The following is an 18,776-nucleotide window of genomic DNA, read 5'->3' on the forward strand; positions in this document are numbered from 1 at the left end:
CTGCGTCTTAACCAGTGACACATTTACCTGAAGCAGATATCCTCCACTTTCTCACATCCCATCACATGCAGATTATCAGATAGCTCAAACAAGGTGTCACTGATGTAAATATTGGCGTTCGTCTTAAGTACGGTTTCAAGTGAAATCCCATGAAGGTAAATTTAAATTTTTCATTTCAAGTGTTTATATTTTGACTCTTTTGCACTCTTGGCTGTTTGCACAAATACTAAATGAGCTCTTTGTTTTACAGCCACAAGGCACTGCAACTGAAGAAACCCCCCCCCCCCCACACACACACACCACACACCACACACCACACAAACACACACACACAGAGCTTTGAAAATGGAGGCCTATAGACTCATCTATATATTTATGTTCATCCAACACATCCACCTCTGTCCGTCTGTTAAGGCTGCTGGAGAAAGTAATAAACCTAGACAGCTGTTAAGCATTCATGACTGTCTGTTTACAAGTGTTAAGCAGCTCCTGAAAATAAACCGGGGATACACAGTTTATTGATTAATAAGGCAGAAGCACACTTGGCCTTTTCCACAACAGCAGCTCAGCAGTGTAAAACGGGCCAAGGGACAATGTCAGCCCTCTCTCACCGCAAACAATGAAGTGCAGTGGATGCAGAGATAGTGGTGACTTAATACAGTGTCAGTAAACATGACCGCAGCGTTACCCATTTCCCAGCCGGCTCCCTGGAAAGGTCAGCTGCCTTTTTTTTGCTGGTCTTGGCGTCAGGAGAGAAAAACACAAGACTCTTGTGTGTGTGTTCATGTAGGTCCTGTATACACAGTGTTTTCTCAGATAAAGAGCTGTTGAAGTGAATCTTGGAGTTGCTTGATTGTGCCTTAATCTTGGTTTTAACTTTCAGAATCTTTAAGAATATGATTCATTGCACCTATGACTAGCAACACATCCTTTATAGGATGTTTGCACTTTAAGAAATGAGGTTACTCTGCTGAGTGATGCTTGTTTTTGGGAATGACTGTTTGTTTGCATGTATATTTGCATATACACACACACGTGTATATGCCTGTAATTGCCACGTGCACAAAGTAATAAAGAAAGAATTTGTTGCTCTGGTAATTGAGGTTAGAGACGAGGCTGTTGTTGCAGGAACAGTTTAGGGTTCAAAGCTGCCATTTATCATGCTGTGAAGGGTTAGGGGGCGAGACTGGGGGCGTGAGGTTTAACATTTGGTGGGTCAGGCAGCTCCCCTTTGATTTAGGATGTTCAAAAGAGCAGACTGGCGGTTGAGATGTGAAAGAGGGCAACGGTGATAGAGGATGATTACTTAAGTGCGCAATTTGTTGTATATGAGCGCTTGTCACCTTCGACATGAAACAACTCATGTCACAGTTTCTTACTAGGTTTGAAAAGTCTAGAAATTTGTAAACAGGATATTAAATTTCAGCAATTTAGTCCAGTAGTTAATAGTTGGCGGTCACATCAGCAACCAGCTGCCATCACATTGAACTAAAGCCAATGACTTTATTGTGGACTGATTAACTGGTAGATTCTTGTCTTCCAGGAACTTCTGTTTTCTGGAAGGAAAGCCAAAGGTGAAGTAATTGATTATGGTGTTGCAGATAAACAGCAGCATGTTTTGACTTAGAGGTCATGGTGTAGAATTGTATTAAACTCATTTTACACTCAGCCTGAGTTTAACTTATATGACATCTTTCATGGCTTTGTCTTTACCACAAAAAGCTTGTTCTTCATTGTAAGACTTTTCAACTGTTTAGAGTTCCTGGTTTAATGTAAATCTGCTTCCATGCATTGCAGTATGCATGACATTGGCCAAATTCAGAGTTGATGTAAACAATAGGAATCAAATCATTTCTTCACCTTGAGCAAGCAATTGGGCATAGTGGGTTTTTTTTTTTTTTTTACAATCAGCAGCAAAAAGGGAGTGAGGCATTTACAATGGAAATCGGTTGAGGGGCAATGTGAACGTGGTCTTCTCCTGTTTTAATGGTGTTGTGTACTCAGCTTGTTTGGCGTTTCAACAAACAAAGCCCTTCCCTCTGGATGCAAGGAACACCCAGTTCTCAAATAATGTGCCTGCTGGATGATAGTTGTCTCAGATACAGAGCCCCCATTTAGCATAAGCTTTACATAACCTGCTGATGCAGAAACTGGCTGCTGTAGGTTCAGTTATATGTACTTGAATGTAGCGAGGCAAACACGAGTAGATCTTTCTCACACTCTACTTTTTTTCTACATGATCTACAGCTTTGCAAAGTCATGAAGATTTCACTTGAGGCTTGTCTTTGTTTGGGGAGAATTATCTGAATATTTGTTTATGAAGCCAAATCAGAGGTGACGTCAGCTATCTCAAACCTGCATTCATGAAGGGATTCGTTTTGAAAGGAGCGTCGACATTTGCCTGTCTCACAAGTGCTTGCTTAAATACTGAGGGGAGCACAGGAATTTGCATTTTGTGATACTTCCGCCGCTGCTGATCAAACTAACACACACACGCTTGAGGAAAGCCAGACATTCTTAGTGTTGGAGCCGTAGAACGAGTTTTGGGTTCGCTCTGTGGGCTAATAGTGACAGACAGAGTGTCACTGAGTACGTGGAGCGAGTCATAATGTCCTGGTTCTGTGGAGGACAACTCAACAGGCAAAGCCATTTCCTTTCTTTGACTAGAACAGACTGTTCTGAAGGGTCCTTCATGAGCCAAAGCAAAAAAAAGAATCATGACGTGGTGCTGAAAAGGTCATACCTCACCAAAATTCTGCAATCAACTCGATTAAAGCTGCACTACTTAATATTTTTATATTAAAAAAAGTGTCAAATAGTTATGTTTAATGTGAAAGAGGTCGCTTGTAATGACAAACCCAGAGAAAGTGATCACCCGACTCTCAGCTGAACGATGCTACAACACTGTACAACACAGCATTGTTTTAGCATCTTTCAGCTAATTGGTTTGATTTCACGGCCCACAACTTCAATGTTATGGTTCACTCACACTGCTTTCATCAACCCCATTTCTAGCTGAAGCAGGCAGCTGTTTTCAGCATGAAAACTCTGCTATACCCAATGTATGCTACCTATCCAGCACCAAACAGCAGACAGTCCAAGGTAGCAACTAGCTGGTGAACACAGTTAGGAAGCTAAACAGCCAGGTTATTCTTTAAGGAGTTTGTGAAGACCAAAACAGACTTAAAAGGAGAGAGGATCTTGGACCTACTGTTATTAGGTGGCCAGAAACAAAACTCCAAATGAATGCTAATGTTGCTACGTATCTGCTAGATGTACTGAAATGTTTGCCATCAGTTTTATAAGGTGATATTATGTCAGTGATTTGTATTCAGCTTGTTCCTGCTGGCCCCAATTGGCCAAAAATCAGTTACTCCAGTTTTAAAGCAGCACGAAAACATTTTTATAAACACAAAGGACCTAATGTCTAATGTGAAAGACTCTTCAGTTCCTCTCAACTCCTCAGTTTTTTAGCATCTTTTAGCTCAACCTTACTGTATTGATTCACTTTCCCTTGTATATATGCTGTTTGCCAACACATTCATCATATTAACTTAATAGTACTGTATGTCAGTGTCTGCTGCTCCCAAATGGCCAAAAAAAAATCAATTAATACTGCTTTAATGCAAAATCCATCTGTCAAAAGAGAGCACGGGTCCAGCTGTAGATCATTAGTAACCTCAAACAAAAGTCTGGCATTGCGTTGTCGCACTGACGCCGCTCAGTTGCCCAGTCGGCTTTCCCAAAAGTGGACAGCTGTCGCCCATCTCAATCAGGGGGCTTTAGGGTTGTGATCCAGCCTAATGAGACCCGTCACCAAACAGACCCCCCCCCCCACCCCAACCCTCCTCAACCTCTGTGTATTTATAAAGCCACTGGTTAAGTTTTCCATGTGTATTTTCCATCATGCTCCCTGTTGTGGTTTCGGCTGACCCAATACTGACAGTGACGTGGCGGGTTCAGACTGTTCCTTTTCATTACTGAGATCTGTCGCCGCCGCACCAGGCCAGTCCGACTTTCAGCTGGGCTCACCAGTGAGATAATGGGGCTTTATTTGATGGTTTACTCCGCTGTGCCCCCCCCCCCCCAGTCACCAGCTATGCCAGAAAGCATAGATTGGGTTTTGAAATCACTAACAAGCACTGAGACAATCAATGACCTGATTCACGTTCATGTTGGTTTTGTTACATTGCTAAATGCTATTGTTGTTTAAGTATTGTTAACGTCTAAATATTTTATTTAAATATCTCTTACCGCATGTGAACTTCATAATTTGAATGCTCTATGTATTGTCATTCATACCATTCTTTCCTCAAACACTATATCACTGTCAAAAAACTTAGGTCAAACCGGACAGCTCCTTGCTTTACATTCTTGAATCTCTAATGCTAACACAAGAATTATCTAGAACCCACCGGTGTGTTCTAGATAATTCATTCATAAGCAGTAAGCTGATTCACTCATGCAGAAAGCGCCTCAGTAAGAGATGTAGGTCACTGCTGTACAGTGTTTCCTGCTGCAAGTGGCCCACAGTAGCAGGACTGTCTGCCCTCACCCAGGCCCGCGTGGGCTATTGTTGTTAGCTCCGCCACACTTTAAGGTGTTGATCCCCTAGCTGGCAATGCACAACTCTTGGCTGAGTGAGCCCTTCATGGTGGATACACACAAGCTCGCAATACTACGTGCGGATAGGAAGAACAAAATATAAATAAAGGAGCTCAACAACATACACAGATGTGTAGATGTAAACAAATGAGTAAAAAAAAAAAAAAAAAAAAAAAAGATCTAGGTTCCGTTTATGTTTCTCACTTCCTCTGTTTGTGGCTTTTCAAAGTGAGCATTTTTTATAATTGATTTGTCATTTAGCTCATTTATCAGAGAAAAATCCTAATTGTATTTGCTATTGCCCACGTCTCAAATGTGAGATTTTGCTACTTTGTATCATTAAAGATTTAAAGGTACCCCGTGGAGTTTTCTTATAAACAAACAAAATGTCTTTTAGATTCAGCGTTTTCTTACAAAAACACATTGCATGTATCCTTGAGGTCTAACAAATGTGCATGTCCTCCCATATCACACTACATAAACATTTGTAAAGCCATTTTTTGTGCTGTTGAATATTCTAAATTGTACATTGATTGCATCCATGTTTACTTGCTAGCAGTGATCTTCTTCACTGTCTTTGTGGGTCCAATATAACCCTTGTTTGTGCATTTCCACCACCAAGTTTACAAGCAGAATAGTGTACACTTGCATTTTATAGACTAAATTCATAATAATTATAATATAATCATTGAATCCATAGAAGGAAATGTACAGTTTCTGCTATCAGCTCTACATGTTTCCAGAATAAAAGGTGACAAAGGTCAGCCTTGTCCTGTTATGAGAGTGGGATCCGCTGTGCTAATACTCGTCACCTTAACACAGGAAGAGGCCAACACCATGCCCTTCACAGAAGCCTAAAATTGTCACCATGGCTTTCACACTTTGCATGTAATTTCCTGGCTAATAACATGTATTTACTGAAGTGTTACTTTCCTAAGGTATAAAGATTGAATTCAGAAAGGTGAACAGATTTCACATTTTTAGCAACAAAGCAAACAAGCAAAGGATTGTTATGTCAAATGGATCTATTTCTGCTGTACCAAAATTGTATCGAACCGTGACTCCAAAACCGAGATACATACTGAACCGTAAATTTTGTGTACCGTCACACCCCTAGAAGTGAGGTGCGGTCCCCTCTGATTTCAGGGACTTTCCCTCGGCAGAGGGCACGTGATTGGGTGGCCAGGGTAAGAGGGGCAAAGAGCGGTGTGGATTTCTTTGGTATGCTGTCCCTTCTCAAGTCTGTCTCCTCTGAAGTTATCGGTCCAACCTGTGCTCATAACAAACTGATTTACAAGCAGACCACGCCTAACAGGCAGATGTGGGCACAACGGTAAACAACGTCAGTTCAGACTTGTGAAGCACAACTCTGGTAAACTTGAATTACAGTTAAAAGAAACATGAAACAGTTGCTTTCAAGCGTCTCTGATTGGGCATTGTAAGGCCATGGTGAGTTGACTGCTAATCCGTCTTACTGCTGCTAACAGTAGCATGTCCGGACCAACAGGTGGATTCTTAGGAACCACTTATCCTTCCCTTGATCTGCTCCAAAATGGACCCAGTTTGTATTACACATCAGAGGACCTGATAACAACACAATGACTTTCATTTGCTTTCTTCTCCTTCCTCTTCAAGCAGCAAGTGGGTCAAAGGTCTGACAAAAGTTTAGGCCTTCTGTCTGCACATGATTTGTTTCTGCTCTGTTTCATGTCAGAGACAGCAGCTTATGTTTTTTTTAAGAGTTGCAGAAGGTTGCTAACCTTTAGAAGTATCTCATTGCCGGTAAGAAATGTGTCATGACGCCGTTGACATTTTGTCTTTGTGTTGCCGCTGTTTATCTTCTGCATGAAGAGACTCAGATGTTTTCTTTTTTCAGGGTTCGATAGGCATCTTTATTTTAATTTAACTCCATGTATTTACTTTGCTATTGTCTGAACTATGACCCTTATTCTTAGCTTCTGTACAGGCGTCCATATTTAGGAACACGGTCTAAAAAAAACTCCCAACAGAAACCTGTCAAGCAGGAAGGGAAAATACATACACAGGAAGTTGGCAGAGAGTCAAACCTGTTGTCTGCTGTCAGTTACAAATCCTCAGACGGAGACATTCCCATGGTTGCGCATTGAAGGGAGTGCCCAAAACCGTTTAATTAATCTCTTAGTGCCGCTTCTAAAAACACGTGACCTTCGTGTGTTCCCCGATGAGCACACTGTCTTCGCTTTTATTTTGACAAACCTCGCAGGTTTAAAGGTAGCAGTAAAAGTTTTAACAGGCTGTTCTCAATGTTCCTTCCTTCACATTAATGTTGTTTTAAATCTTTCTCTTCCAAGGCCCCGCAAAGGTCTGAGCTGCGGATTTTGACAGTCCGGACATTTACACTTTGCACACATCTTGAACGATGTGCCGGCAATGTAAGATCCAACAGGATGTAAACATTAATGACAGTAAATCTTCTGATGAGAAAGAGCAGTGTGCGGGAGTTTTTGCACTTTAAAGTGCTCTATTCTTGGAGGTGCAAAATATTTTCCCTTCAAGGTTGTCATGCCACTAATAAGATCAGGCGTCTTTTGAGATAAATTACTTGTAATATGATCCTTCCCATTGAAAGACAGAAATAATAGGTTAGATATGCAGTCGGGGGCCAAACGCAACACATCTGGTTGGAGGGATTCTGCTTTTTTGTTACTATTTTCTTGTTTTTTTTATTTTTCTAACTAATTTGGACAAAGTCAGAGAACACGGGGTACCATACCCTAATAGAGATACTTCCAGTGGGAAAGTCTTAACCCTCATCCTTCCTTTCCCGAGGCCATGTCATAGATGAGGAACACTAAATCCCAGTTGGGGGTTATCTAGGATGTAGCCTATCTTCTGTACACTTGTGTGCATGACTTTATTTTTACTTGTAATCACTGTTATTCAAAAGTTTCACTCGTTGTCCATCCAGAACTGGATCCAATTACCACATGGTCCATGTGGTCCATGTGGTAATGGGAGTTGTTGTCATGCTATTCATTGTTCATTGTTAACTTTTAACATGTGATCATTTTGGCTGTATCTCGTCCTTATTCCAGGCGTGTGCTCTCTCTCTCTCTCTCTCCGTCTCGCTCTCTATAGGCATACCTTCCATTAACCTTACATCCAGAAGAGCATGTCGGAGGCCAAGCAAGCAAATTAAACAAGCGTGTAGCCTCCTCTTTGTCTTTTCATTCCTTCCTCCTGCTTCTCTTCCTCGGGCCCGGCGCACACGCCACACATCTCGTGTTTGGGGCTGTTATTAAAACATTCCACGGACGCCCGGGCGCAAGGAGCGTCTCCTTTTCTGGAAGTTTTTAGATCAGACTTGGTGGGCCTCCACACGTTTTGCTCTAGTTGTCTTCCCCCTCCCTTTATCTGCTCTTTAAAAAAAAAAAAATCTGTGGCCTAAGCAGAGGATTACTGATGCCTGTTAAGGTGGTTTAGGGGGGTAAGGTATATCCCTGTTTCAGGGGAATTGACTGGGTTCAACAGGTCAAAGACAAAGAGCTCTCTGTGCCTGTTTGAATCAATCATCAGGTAGTTTCTAAGTTCTCTTTCTTAACTGTAGTTGCCTGAGCTGATCCACCTCCAGCTTTAATGTTTGTGTAATCTATTATTTCCATGGCTTCTTACATTACAAATTGGGGCAGAGATAATACAGTTCTGGGTGGATCAGGTTTGGTTGAGACATGTTAACTGTCTAGAGGCTGATGTAGCTCGGTGTGGTTTTGCAAGACTTTGATTGGGCCGGAGACAAAGTTTTGAGTCTTGCGTGGGAAATTGAGTAACTATGCGATAGTGTGTGGCGCTGTGCTTTTGTGTTTGCTTACCTGATGATTTTGCAGTAAGACATCCTCCTGCCATGCCCCCAGGGCACCCTGAGGAGTTAGAAAGCTCACCTGTCAGCACAGCAGGAACTCAAACACAACAAAAACCCCCTCAGTACCTGGCAAACACATAATGTTTTCTTTTTTTGCAAGGGCATCAAGACAGATCATTTGCTCATTTAATTGTGGGATAGAGACATTTGCAATCATCTGTCAGATTCTTTCCCTCCTACTCGCCAACTTTTTTTCCCCTTGTGTCATTCTCTTGAATAAGAAGTGAAAGAGGACAGTTTTAAATTTACACCCGTGTCCATTTTAACAGCTTGTGCAAACTGAGACTAAGATACAAACATTTTCTGTATCTTGTTTCTTCCTCTTCAACTAACTTCCTTGTGGCATTTATAGGCGGCTAATGATATTTGTGTCTTATTAATGAATGCTGATGAGCTGAAATGGTAGACTCTCCAGAAGCTTTATTTACTTGCCTTTAATACTGACCCATCAGCATGACTTATGACACTGCCCTGCCATATGGGCACTTATGAGGGGGAACAAGTCTGGTACACATTGACATCACAATCCTCCCCTCCCCCACTTCACACGATTTGGAGCATCTGATCGGTAAATGCAGCGCAATTAGGATTTTTTAAGCTTTATTCACAAGAATCGCAGACATATGACTTTTAAGTGATCACAGGGAAGGGTCAGACGTGGGAGGTGCCCCTGGAGCAAAGCTAGTCTGACTCACAGCTGCTCGGGGCGCCAGTGAAACGCAGGAGTTTATGAGAATATACTTAACATCTCACTTATCATCCGTATGGTAAGTGCATACATCGTAAATGTTAGAAAGCTGATAAGGTTCGGCAGGTTGCCAGCGGATCTAATGAACTGCTGACACGGCTGACACAGTGTGTTAATCTACTATATGTAGAAAGGTGCACCTCGCCGCGTTGGATGACTGGAGAGCCGAGTGACATCTAAGCAGGTGGTCGCTTAACCTTGAGGCTGCCATTACATCAGAGCAGCTGGGTCATGTAGCGAAAAATGGGACTGGAAGAAACAGGTTCAAGGTTGAGGGTTGTTGGGAAGGATGCTTACAGTCAGTGCTGCTTATTAAAATCCATTACATTACATTGTTTGTGGGCTTGTGCACAAATATAGGGGTGCCTGTTTGGAGGTTAAAGCAGACGATAATACAGTAGAAAGAAATGTGTTCAAAATCTGGCTGTCTTGGACAAGGCTAAGTTTTATAAGGCAGTTTAATCGAACTTTTTAAAAAGCATCTCACAGTCTACCTGGCATACTGTTAGAATAATAAAATACACAGTGTTCCCAAGGATGTTTGAAGGTGAAATCTGGACAACCAGCACTCACTCATTTACTATTCCTCACACTCAATAGTTTTCTCTAGGGCTGCAACTAACAATTATTTTCATTATCGACTGACCTGTTCATTATTTTCTTGATTAACTGATTAATTGTTTGGGCTATAAAATATCAGAAAACAGTGAAAAATATCAGTTTCCCGAAGTCCAAGGTGACGTCCTCAAAGATCTTGTTCTGTCCCAACCGACAACCCAAAGATACTCAGTTTACGATCAAAACGATGGATCAATTATTAAAATACTTTGGTGATTAATTTTCTGTCAATCCAGTTGTTGCAGCTCTAGTTTGCTCTTTAGTGAGTAGTGAGGTTTTCGGCACTTAAAAAAACAATTTTGTGTCATCTATCATTACTGACAGGTGTAGTGTTTGCTCGGTAAATTCCACACATATTTTAGCAATTTATCATGCATAGAAGTATCCGATGTTGCTTTTGGATCTTTTCCTGCAATCGTTCAATCATTTTCATCTGTATTTAATTGTTTTACAAAGCAAACCTTACTGTTCGACACTGGCTGAGAGTATGTTAGATGTGGTCATTGTCTAAATGCTGAAATACGAAGAGGAGAAGCTCCTCTGTGAGCTCACGCTCGTCTTTTTTAGCGTGTGGCGTGTTTGCTCACTGATCTGCTTCCTCATTACTTCATCCTGATCTGCATGTCGAGTCCACTGCCATCTGGACAACAGCATCCTAGACACCTGAGAATCTGTCTGAATATGCACCGCATGTGTCAATAAGGTGTGTGTTTTTGACGTCTGCGATATGTCTGCTGTGTCTGCACTTGAGAGACAGACAGAGAGAGAGAGAGAGAGAGAGAGAGACACTGTGTGTGAGTGTGTGTGTGTGTGTGTGAGAGAGCAGGAAATAGCTGAGGACACTGAGAACACTCGAGCAGTTTGCGAGTAAGAAGAGGCCTCTCGGCTCCCCAGAGTCGCATGTCAAACTCATCATATCCTTCCATCTTAATTCCACCTCGCCTCTGCCCACAAACTCCCGCTCACAGATACTCTTACACTTAATCTGGCCTCTCATCCTAGATCAGGTTTGAAGTGAGATGTGGGGGAGGAAGGACATGTCTGTACCTCATCCCAGGTGGAGAACTCATTCTGAGTACTACCAGGGGTTGGCATGACACCTCTGTGCCATGAGCGCAGGGGTTCACAACCTCAGTTGTCAGCTCTTTCTTTGGGACTGAACAGCTACAGGGCTTTGTGTATTGAAGCTGCAGTTAATTGCTGCTGTCCTGTTGAAAGAAATGGACAGAAAAGAGTTATTTGTTCAATATTTTGTATTCAAGTGATGGTTATTTAATTTTTTTTGGCTAAAAAATGGAAAATGGGATTTCCACTGTGCAGGAAACTCAGTGGTTTTCTCATGAAAATGTCCTTCAGTGCATTTCAGTTACATAAATTATACTGTAATATATAATATAATGTTTCATGAAATTGCAGAGAAACTCAATTTCTTAAAAGATAAGGCTGGCAATATTCTATTTATTTCAACAAATCCCAGGAGAAAGACCAACACGTCAATGTGTTAGACTGTTTCTCCCCGTATGTGGCTCTCATCTCCAACCTCAGTCGTTCCCACTGACGATCTAAATCTTTAAAAACCAGTCACAGCTCTATACTTTTATTTTTAATACAGGCTTAGTCATTTTCTAAAACACCTGGGCACCGCAGGTCCGGTCAAATGTTACTCAAACAGACATAAATATTGCATTTGTCGGGGACTATTTTCAGCAGCGAGTGTTCGCAGCAGCAGGATGGTGTGGGATTGACTCAAAATAAACTAAAGTGCCCACTGTACCATAGTTTCTAATAGTTTTTGGACAGTGATGAAGGTCTATGACACAGAGGTACAAGATATATCAGACTTTGGCTACACAGGCGATAGTTGGTAATAGGAACAATTCATTGTTGTCTTGTTCTTTTCATGAGATTTGTTGACAATAAAAGTAAAAATTGAATATCAGCAGACTTATCCTTTTAATTTATTGCATTATATTTCTTTTAGATTTGAATGAAAGGGGATTATTCTCTGGAAGACCAATTGCATTAGTACAGAATACACTGTCCTGTCCCACTGCTGATCTGAGGTAAATAAGCGAGATGAAGAGAATTCAAGTGTAGAAAAATTTCACTCCCATTGTCACTTCTGTCATATTAGCACATCAAACCATCAGAGGGGCTGAAAAGAAGCGAACAAACCTGCATGGAAAAAAAAAAAAAAGTTTATCTGACACTTGAAGATGTGAAGATAGTGCTCTCTAATATTTGCACAGAGCACAGCGGGGTAAGAAAGTCAAGTCTGCTGTATAGATTGTACAAACACGATGGCCGGATGTCTCAAGGGACCAGCTTCAAGGAAGTCCCCAAAAAGTCACTACAGACGCATCAAACACCACACTTCCCTGTCTGCTTCTCCTGTCACCTACTTAACAAGCTTTTTTGTTTCTAAAGACAGAACCGTCTTAATGACATGCATATATTGTGCAAAAAAAAAAAAAAAAAATTTTGAAGCATCGGGATTCACTTTAAAGGAAGCGGCTGACAGCTTAATGCTTTTGTTATCAGATTCCTTTGAAGCAAACCCGCTGCCCTTTGTGACAGCTGGCAGGCATTTTTGTGAGTTGTAGCAAAGTGAATTACTGTACAACTGCTTGTGTTTGCATGCTGTGTGTGTGTGTGTACTTAACATCTGCATGTGCGTGTGTGTGAGCAAGGGAGACCTCTGCCATTGTTGAGCTTTTACATCCTGACAACCGGGAGTCTGACGGGTTAAAAATAACCCAGTGCTTTCCAATTTTGTCATCTTTTGGGACTGCTTCTCCCGGCTGTTTTGATTTTGCGTATGTCCCCCTGGAATGCTTGGGGTCACCGGCGACCACTTCCTGTCACATACTTCCCCATTGTAGTGTTCGCAAATGTCCCTAAACATACTCAAAAATAGGACATCTGGTAAGGAACGGCTTGTGCTGTCATATTTGTGAATTGCACACCAGGCGGTCCAGCCTAAATGCTGTCACCATGAATGACAGCGTTTTTTTTTTTTAATTTTAATTTTTTTTATCTGAGCACTATCTTTCTGAAGCTTTTCCTGAGCTTCAGAAGAGAAGTCTGCACACACGCAGAACAGAATTAGGACACTAGTATAGAAAGAAGTGACAATAAGAAAAAAAGATCCAACATCACAGGATGTTGTTAAAAGCAGGACGCTGTTATCAATTCTGACGTCTCTGCAAAACATAATAAAAGTGGGACTCACAACAGGATGTGCAGCCATCTGTGTGTGTTTGTATGTAAAACACAAGTAAAGTATTTGAGTTTTGTCCCTGTTTAAATAACCAAACAGCCAAATAGATATGCATGCTATGCAAACATCTTGCTATGTAAACTGCCCTGGCGAGCTAAGCAAATGCATTATGTAACTTGTTCTCAAGCATCAGATGCCTTTTGACAGACTGACACTGCTGAAATAAGCCTCATCTGAAAGAGTGTGTGTATTTGTGTGTGTATAATATTTCCTGTTGTTGATAGATAGACATTTTCAACTCGTGTATTTGTCTTCAAGAGGAGCAGCTGAGTTTTTTTGCAGGGTTTTGTGGTTGGTTTGTTCCTCAGTGTTCAACTGTTTTTTATGTGCGCTTGTACAACAAACAGTAGGGTAGAGGTTAAACAGGCTTGCTCTTGATAGGTGTACAGTGTGTTGTCATACGTGGAAGTTAGATATTTTCTTTTGTGCTGACACAGGGGGAGATATTAAAGCCACTGAAACACAGTTTCAGTCGCTACTGTATCCGTTTGCACGAAAACAAATCATCACCGGGTTATCCAACCTCCAGCACTGTATCATTCTCATCTGCCATTCAATAGTCGTGAGGCTCAGTCCGCTCGCAGACCCTTTGCCAATGCCAGTTTCTTCATTTGACACGGACATCCTCCCCAGTGTCCTCTCATCCAAACTTAGCCCGGGCACACATCCAATCAAATGTCTCCTTTAGCTTCTTCCGTGGACTGCCAAGTGGCAACTCTATAACTACCGTGTCAAGTCTTGTTTTAGTAAACAGATCCTACATCAAAAACCTTCAGAAAATGCCACAGTGTCACTTATACTCTATACTGTACATGCTCATGAATACACATTTTCTATTTTATGTCAAACCAACATAGTTATGACTCTTTTTGCAACTTTTTTAGTAATTTTTAAGAGTACTGAATGGTTTTTGTGACATGTGTTTCAAATAAAAACTGAAATACTTGAAAGTGCTTAAAGGAATAGTTTGGCATTTTGGAAAATTAACTTATTCGCTTTCTTGCTGAGAGTTAGACGAGAAGATTGATACCACACTCATATCTGTCCGTTAAATATGAAGCTAAAGCCACCAGCTGGTTGGCTTAGCTTAGCATAAATGCTGGAAACAGGAAAACTGCTAGCCTAGCTCCATCCAAAGGGAAAAAATAAACCCCACAACTTTTTTACACCTTGGCTTTTGTAAGAATTAAACAAACAAGATATAAATGTTAATTAGTCAGCTTTAGAGGTGCTAATAGGTGGATTTTGTTACCTTTGGAAAGAGCCAGGCTAGCTGTTTCCTGCTGTTTCCAATCTTTATGCCAAGCTAAGCTAAGCTAACCGGCTGCTAAGTGGTGTCAATCTTCTCATCTAACTCTGGACAACAAAGTAATTAAGTGTATTTGCTAAAATGTGAAACTATTGCTTTAAAGACGTGAGATTATTTGTACATTTTCCTTTTTGAGCATTCATAAAAATTTTGGCGCAAAAAACAGGTTTTTTTTTTCATTTGCACAAGTGAAAAAGTACTTTGCAATTGTATATTGTGCACCGAGAATAAGAATTGTAGTTTTCTATTGGATTTTTCATCATCCTGGTAGCTTCTCTGACAGTGAAACACCACTCACTGCCAGGAGCAACTGAACGCCTGATACATGTGTGGGTGTGTGTTGCTGTCTAGCTGTTGTTTGGGTGTCTCCCTCAGCTGCCGTGTGGCTTTGTGTTTGGTCTGAAACTGTTGCCACACGGGGAGCATCATTATTTGTTAGGCCTTGGCATGGATCGGACAGTTGGACAGTTACCAATATATTTCATTCTCTCCTTGTGTATGTAGTTTATTGAGTGATGTGTAAGATGAAACCGCTTAAAATGTGTGTATCTGTTTGTATATGAGCCGCCGTTTCTCTGGGTGTTCATATCTGTGTGTGTGCGTGTGTGTGTGTGTGTGAGTTATGTGGCTCCGCTGAGACAGTTTGGCACCTGGCCAGCTCAAACTGTCCATTGCTTGGAAGGCTGGAAGTAATGGGCTCGTTTCCCCCGGTGGGACGGGAGGGGGACCGAATAAAAACAAGGGGGGGGGGGGGTGTGGGGGTGCCTGGGGACGCTACAGGAATGACAACAGCACACGATCGAGTCCAGCAGGAGTGGACTGTGTGCTGAAGAGGCTCGACATTTGAGCCAATTGTGACAAAAGCCACAACTGGAGTCACTTTAATCAGAAGCACCAAAGTTTAACTTTAAATTGAATTAAATATTTGAAGATTGAGTTAACCTCGAATGACTGAGGGGTTTAGGAATGTGGCCTAAAATGTATATCTTGGTATATTTTGATTTTGGATAATTATATTACATGTACAAACAAGATTTCTGCTTAATTCAATAGATCATATTTTAATTAGGGCAAATTTCAAGTATATATATTTGACAAAAGTGATCTTGTTTTACTTGTTTAATAGGAAAACTGCAGTGTAGGAGGCCTGCTAGGACCAGTTTTTCAAAAGTACGGAGTAATCTTACAACTTCTCCTCGTTCCATGTCACACAAGGAAGTGAATGTGCATTTTAATAAATATCTGGAGGGTGGTTACTGTCTTCACCCTGAAGACGGGTGGAGCCAGGTCAACCCAACCTGCCAGCTAGGAGTGCATACGCAGGTGTGTGTCTTCTCCACTGTCCCCTTAGGGCTTAAAGGACACCGACATGTTAATATTTGTTGCCTGAATGAACACCAAAGATGTCCTCAGCAAGTTTTCTCACTCCAAAAGGAAAGAAAGAGATTTTCTTGCGTCATAAAATATATTTATACTATAAAACTTTGTAGGCTAACTTTGTAAACACAACCTCACTTTTACTACAATAGATCATTATGTCATTAGTCATTATGTTTTGCTTTGTGTGACTGTTTTATTTGTTATGTAATCTTCGTTGTCATGGCATGTGTCATCTCGGTGTGCAGTTTTCAATGAATTACACAGCAGCAATTCCTTAGAAGTCAGGGTATCTTGATTTAACATCTGTGTCCTCTAGCAAAAGCTCGTTTTAAATGACTTAAACTGTTTGTTTAACACTTACCGTACTCTAAATCCAAGTGTATATCCTGCTCTTGTTGAAAGTGTCATGACAACAAGGACTTATGCTAATTACTGATCTGTTTGACACATAGTAGCTGGACACGCAACCGTTGTGTCCTCAGGCTGTTGTTTAACCTCGGCCTGATCCTGCATCTCTAACCTGCGTCGTGTGTCCCCCCCTGCAGACCCGTGTCTCATAGTGATACCACCATGCATAGGTGAGGCCGACCGCTTCAGCCTGGAAGCCCTGCGCCACATCCACAAGCAGCTGGATGACGACAACGACGGGGGAATAGAGGTCAACGAGAGCGTGGAGGTGAGCTTTGTAAATAAATGTACATTTATGATTTTAGGTGTCAAGCCAACACTCGGATTCAAGTGTTGCCAGAGGACATATGACAAGTTTTAAACCACACCTAAGGTCAAACCTGTGACCTTAAGGTTAAACTGTCTTATCCCTTCAAATTGTTGAAGGGATTAGACAGAAAAAATTATATTGGAATCATTTCATCACTTTTTGTCACTAAAAATCCCTCAAATGGAACAATCTGAGAAGGATTATCATTTAATTAACTTTAATTAACTCATGTCCATGTTGGAACCCACAAATATTATGTTACTTAATCAGAAGTTGTTTCTTTCATTTCATTTTCATAGAATGTAATTGTATTTCATACTATCTAATGTGTCTAATGCACCAGGAAGACAAGTAAGACTGGGAAATCCTAAAATTATGACATATGCACAATGTTAAACCTGTTTTTCCTGGAATGCGATTGTTTGTCATCTTGTGACTATTTGACCACTACCACGGGCTTTCCCTGAGTTACCGTCTCAGCAAACATCCAGCCACCTGTGAAAGTGGATCACCACTTACGAGTAAATATTTAGTTTACAATGCTAACAGAGAATAACAGCCTGTGGCAGTGTATCAGGCTTGCTAGCTGCCCTGAAAGTCAAATCATTTTCATATTTAGCAGTTAGTCATCGGCGGAGGCAGCCAAATTGGTGTCAGCATTCCTAACGCAGGGACACATCATCAAAAACACACACACACACAGATCCTTAGTAGCATTTTCTTGTACTTGAATGTGAAGCAAAAGCTTTAGATATCTGTAGTTTTATTTTATCACTTCTCAATGTGTCAGAATTAAGACAAATACGACTGTATGACTTTATTTGAGATCTTGTGCCCTTTAGTTCAACTAAAAATATTTACAGACACATAAAGTTGCTGTAAAATCTTTGCTAGTGATCAAATAACTTTAGATGAAGTGGTGTGTGGGTGTGTGTGGATGTGTGGGTGGGTGGGGGGTATCGAGAGTGAGAAAGGGCAGATTTCTGTGAGCGACTAGAAGGGTAGGGCTGACATCTGAGAGCACTCTGACCTGCCATGCCCTGTGCGTCTCTTGGTAATCAACGACCTCTTACGTTCAAAAGAAACCACTCAGGACCGTGGTCAAGACCCCTGAGGGCTGCTGGTGGTAGAACTGGCCCCCAGCCCACATTAAGGCGCATATATCCGTGATGCCTGTATGCTCTGTATCCGAGCCCCCTGCCCCGTTTTCACCCTTTGTCTTTATAAGGGCAATGAGTCATGGCTGTTTCTTTCCAGCAGAAAGCCCGAGTTGTTTTTGGCCGCCACTCATTACTGAGGACTCCCAAGCTTCTCCTCTGGTTCTCCGGTGGCTGGCGGAGCAGGGTTTCATAACATGATGGATGTCCCTTTCACCAAATTAGTGGCTGTCTATCAGTTGGTTTTATGGATGTTGTCGTGTGAGCGGGAGCGCAGGACCGAAACAAGTGGATTTTCGCTGTCAGGTTAACTGTGACATAAAGTGAATAGACCTGTCTGTTCTTCGCTGCGAAGATCACATTTCACTCTCACATTCTTGTAGCTATTTTCAAAACGTAACACTAAATTTAACAGTTGATTTCTTCAGATTGGCAACCGAAAAAAGGCTCAAATTCAGGATCTTTGTGCAAAGTTTGAATCAAATTTCTCCAGTGATGTTACATAAAGGCTTTAGGGCTTACACTTAACTTTAAAAATGTCAAAATTAATGAAAATAACCAGTAACAACATTAACAATTGTATAGCATAGTGCTAGCTTCTACAGTCATTGGTTTCTCCTGAATTGTCTGAACCCAAAAGTCATTACCTTTTTTAAGGCACAATTAATTACAGTAAAGTTAAATGTTAAAATGCATCATATGAGCTGTTAAAGTGATACCTAAGATGAGATCATCAGGTAAAGATATTGGAAATACAGGAACAAAAGCAGCCAGATGATCTGTGCTCTTCAATGTTCAATGTGTTTTTTTTTTTACTGCATTTCATACTGTAAAAATGGCCATGAAAGGGGGGTCAACTCCTGGCTCTTCCTCTTCACATGTCAAAACATCCTTGAGCATAAATTGCCTCATGTTACTCTTGCTGGAAAAGTTGTGATTTTGGGGTGTATAAATGAAATTGACCTGACATGGACACTATTTACTGTCAGTATCAGTAAAGTGTCAGTCTCTTCCTGGCAGTGATAAGCAAAGTGTCTGGGGGGGAGTTAAAGGTACGTCAATC

At 41.2% G+C, this 18,776-nt stretch overlaps 1 protein-coding gene across 5 annotated transcripts in view; it reads left to right on the top strand.

Moving 5' to 3' along the window:
• stim2b (stromal interaction molecule 2b) overlaps nt 1-18,776 on the top strand; it is a 44,368-nt gene that overhangs the window by 3,056 nt on the left and 22,536 nt on the right. For 4 of the 5 annotated variants that reach the window (XM_044341031.1, XM_044341033.1, XM_044341032.1 and 1 more), the window contains exon 2: nt 16,384-16,514. In XM_044341031.1, the coding sequence (XP_044196966.1) occupies nt 16,384-16,514 (131 nt within the window). Of the gene's footprint in view, nt 1-15,242; nt 15,782-16,383; nt 16,515-18,776 lie in introns of those variants that run through there. The other variant, XM_044341035.1, reaches the window with a different exon arrangement.

The sequence above is a fragment of the Thunnus albacares genome, chromosome 22, assembly GCF_914725855.1.
Source record: "Thunnus albacares chromosome 22, fThuAlb1.1, whole genome shotgun sequence".
In the NCBI taxonomy this organism is placed as follows: Eukaryota; Metazoa; Chordata; class Actinopteri; order Scombriformes; family Scombridae; genus Thunnus; species Thunnus albacares.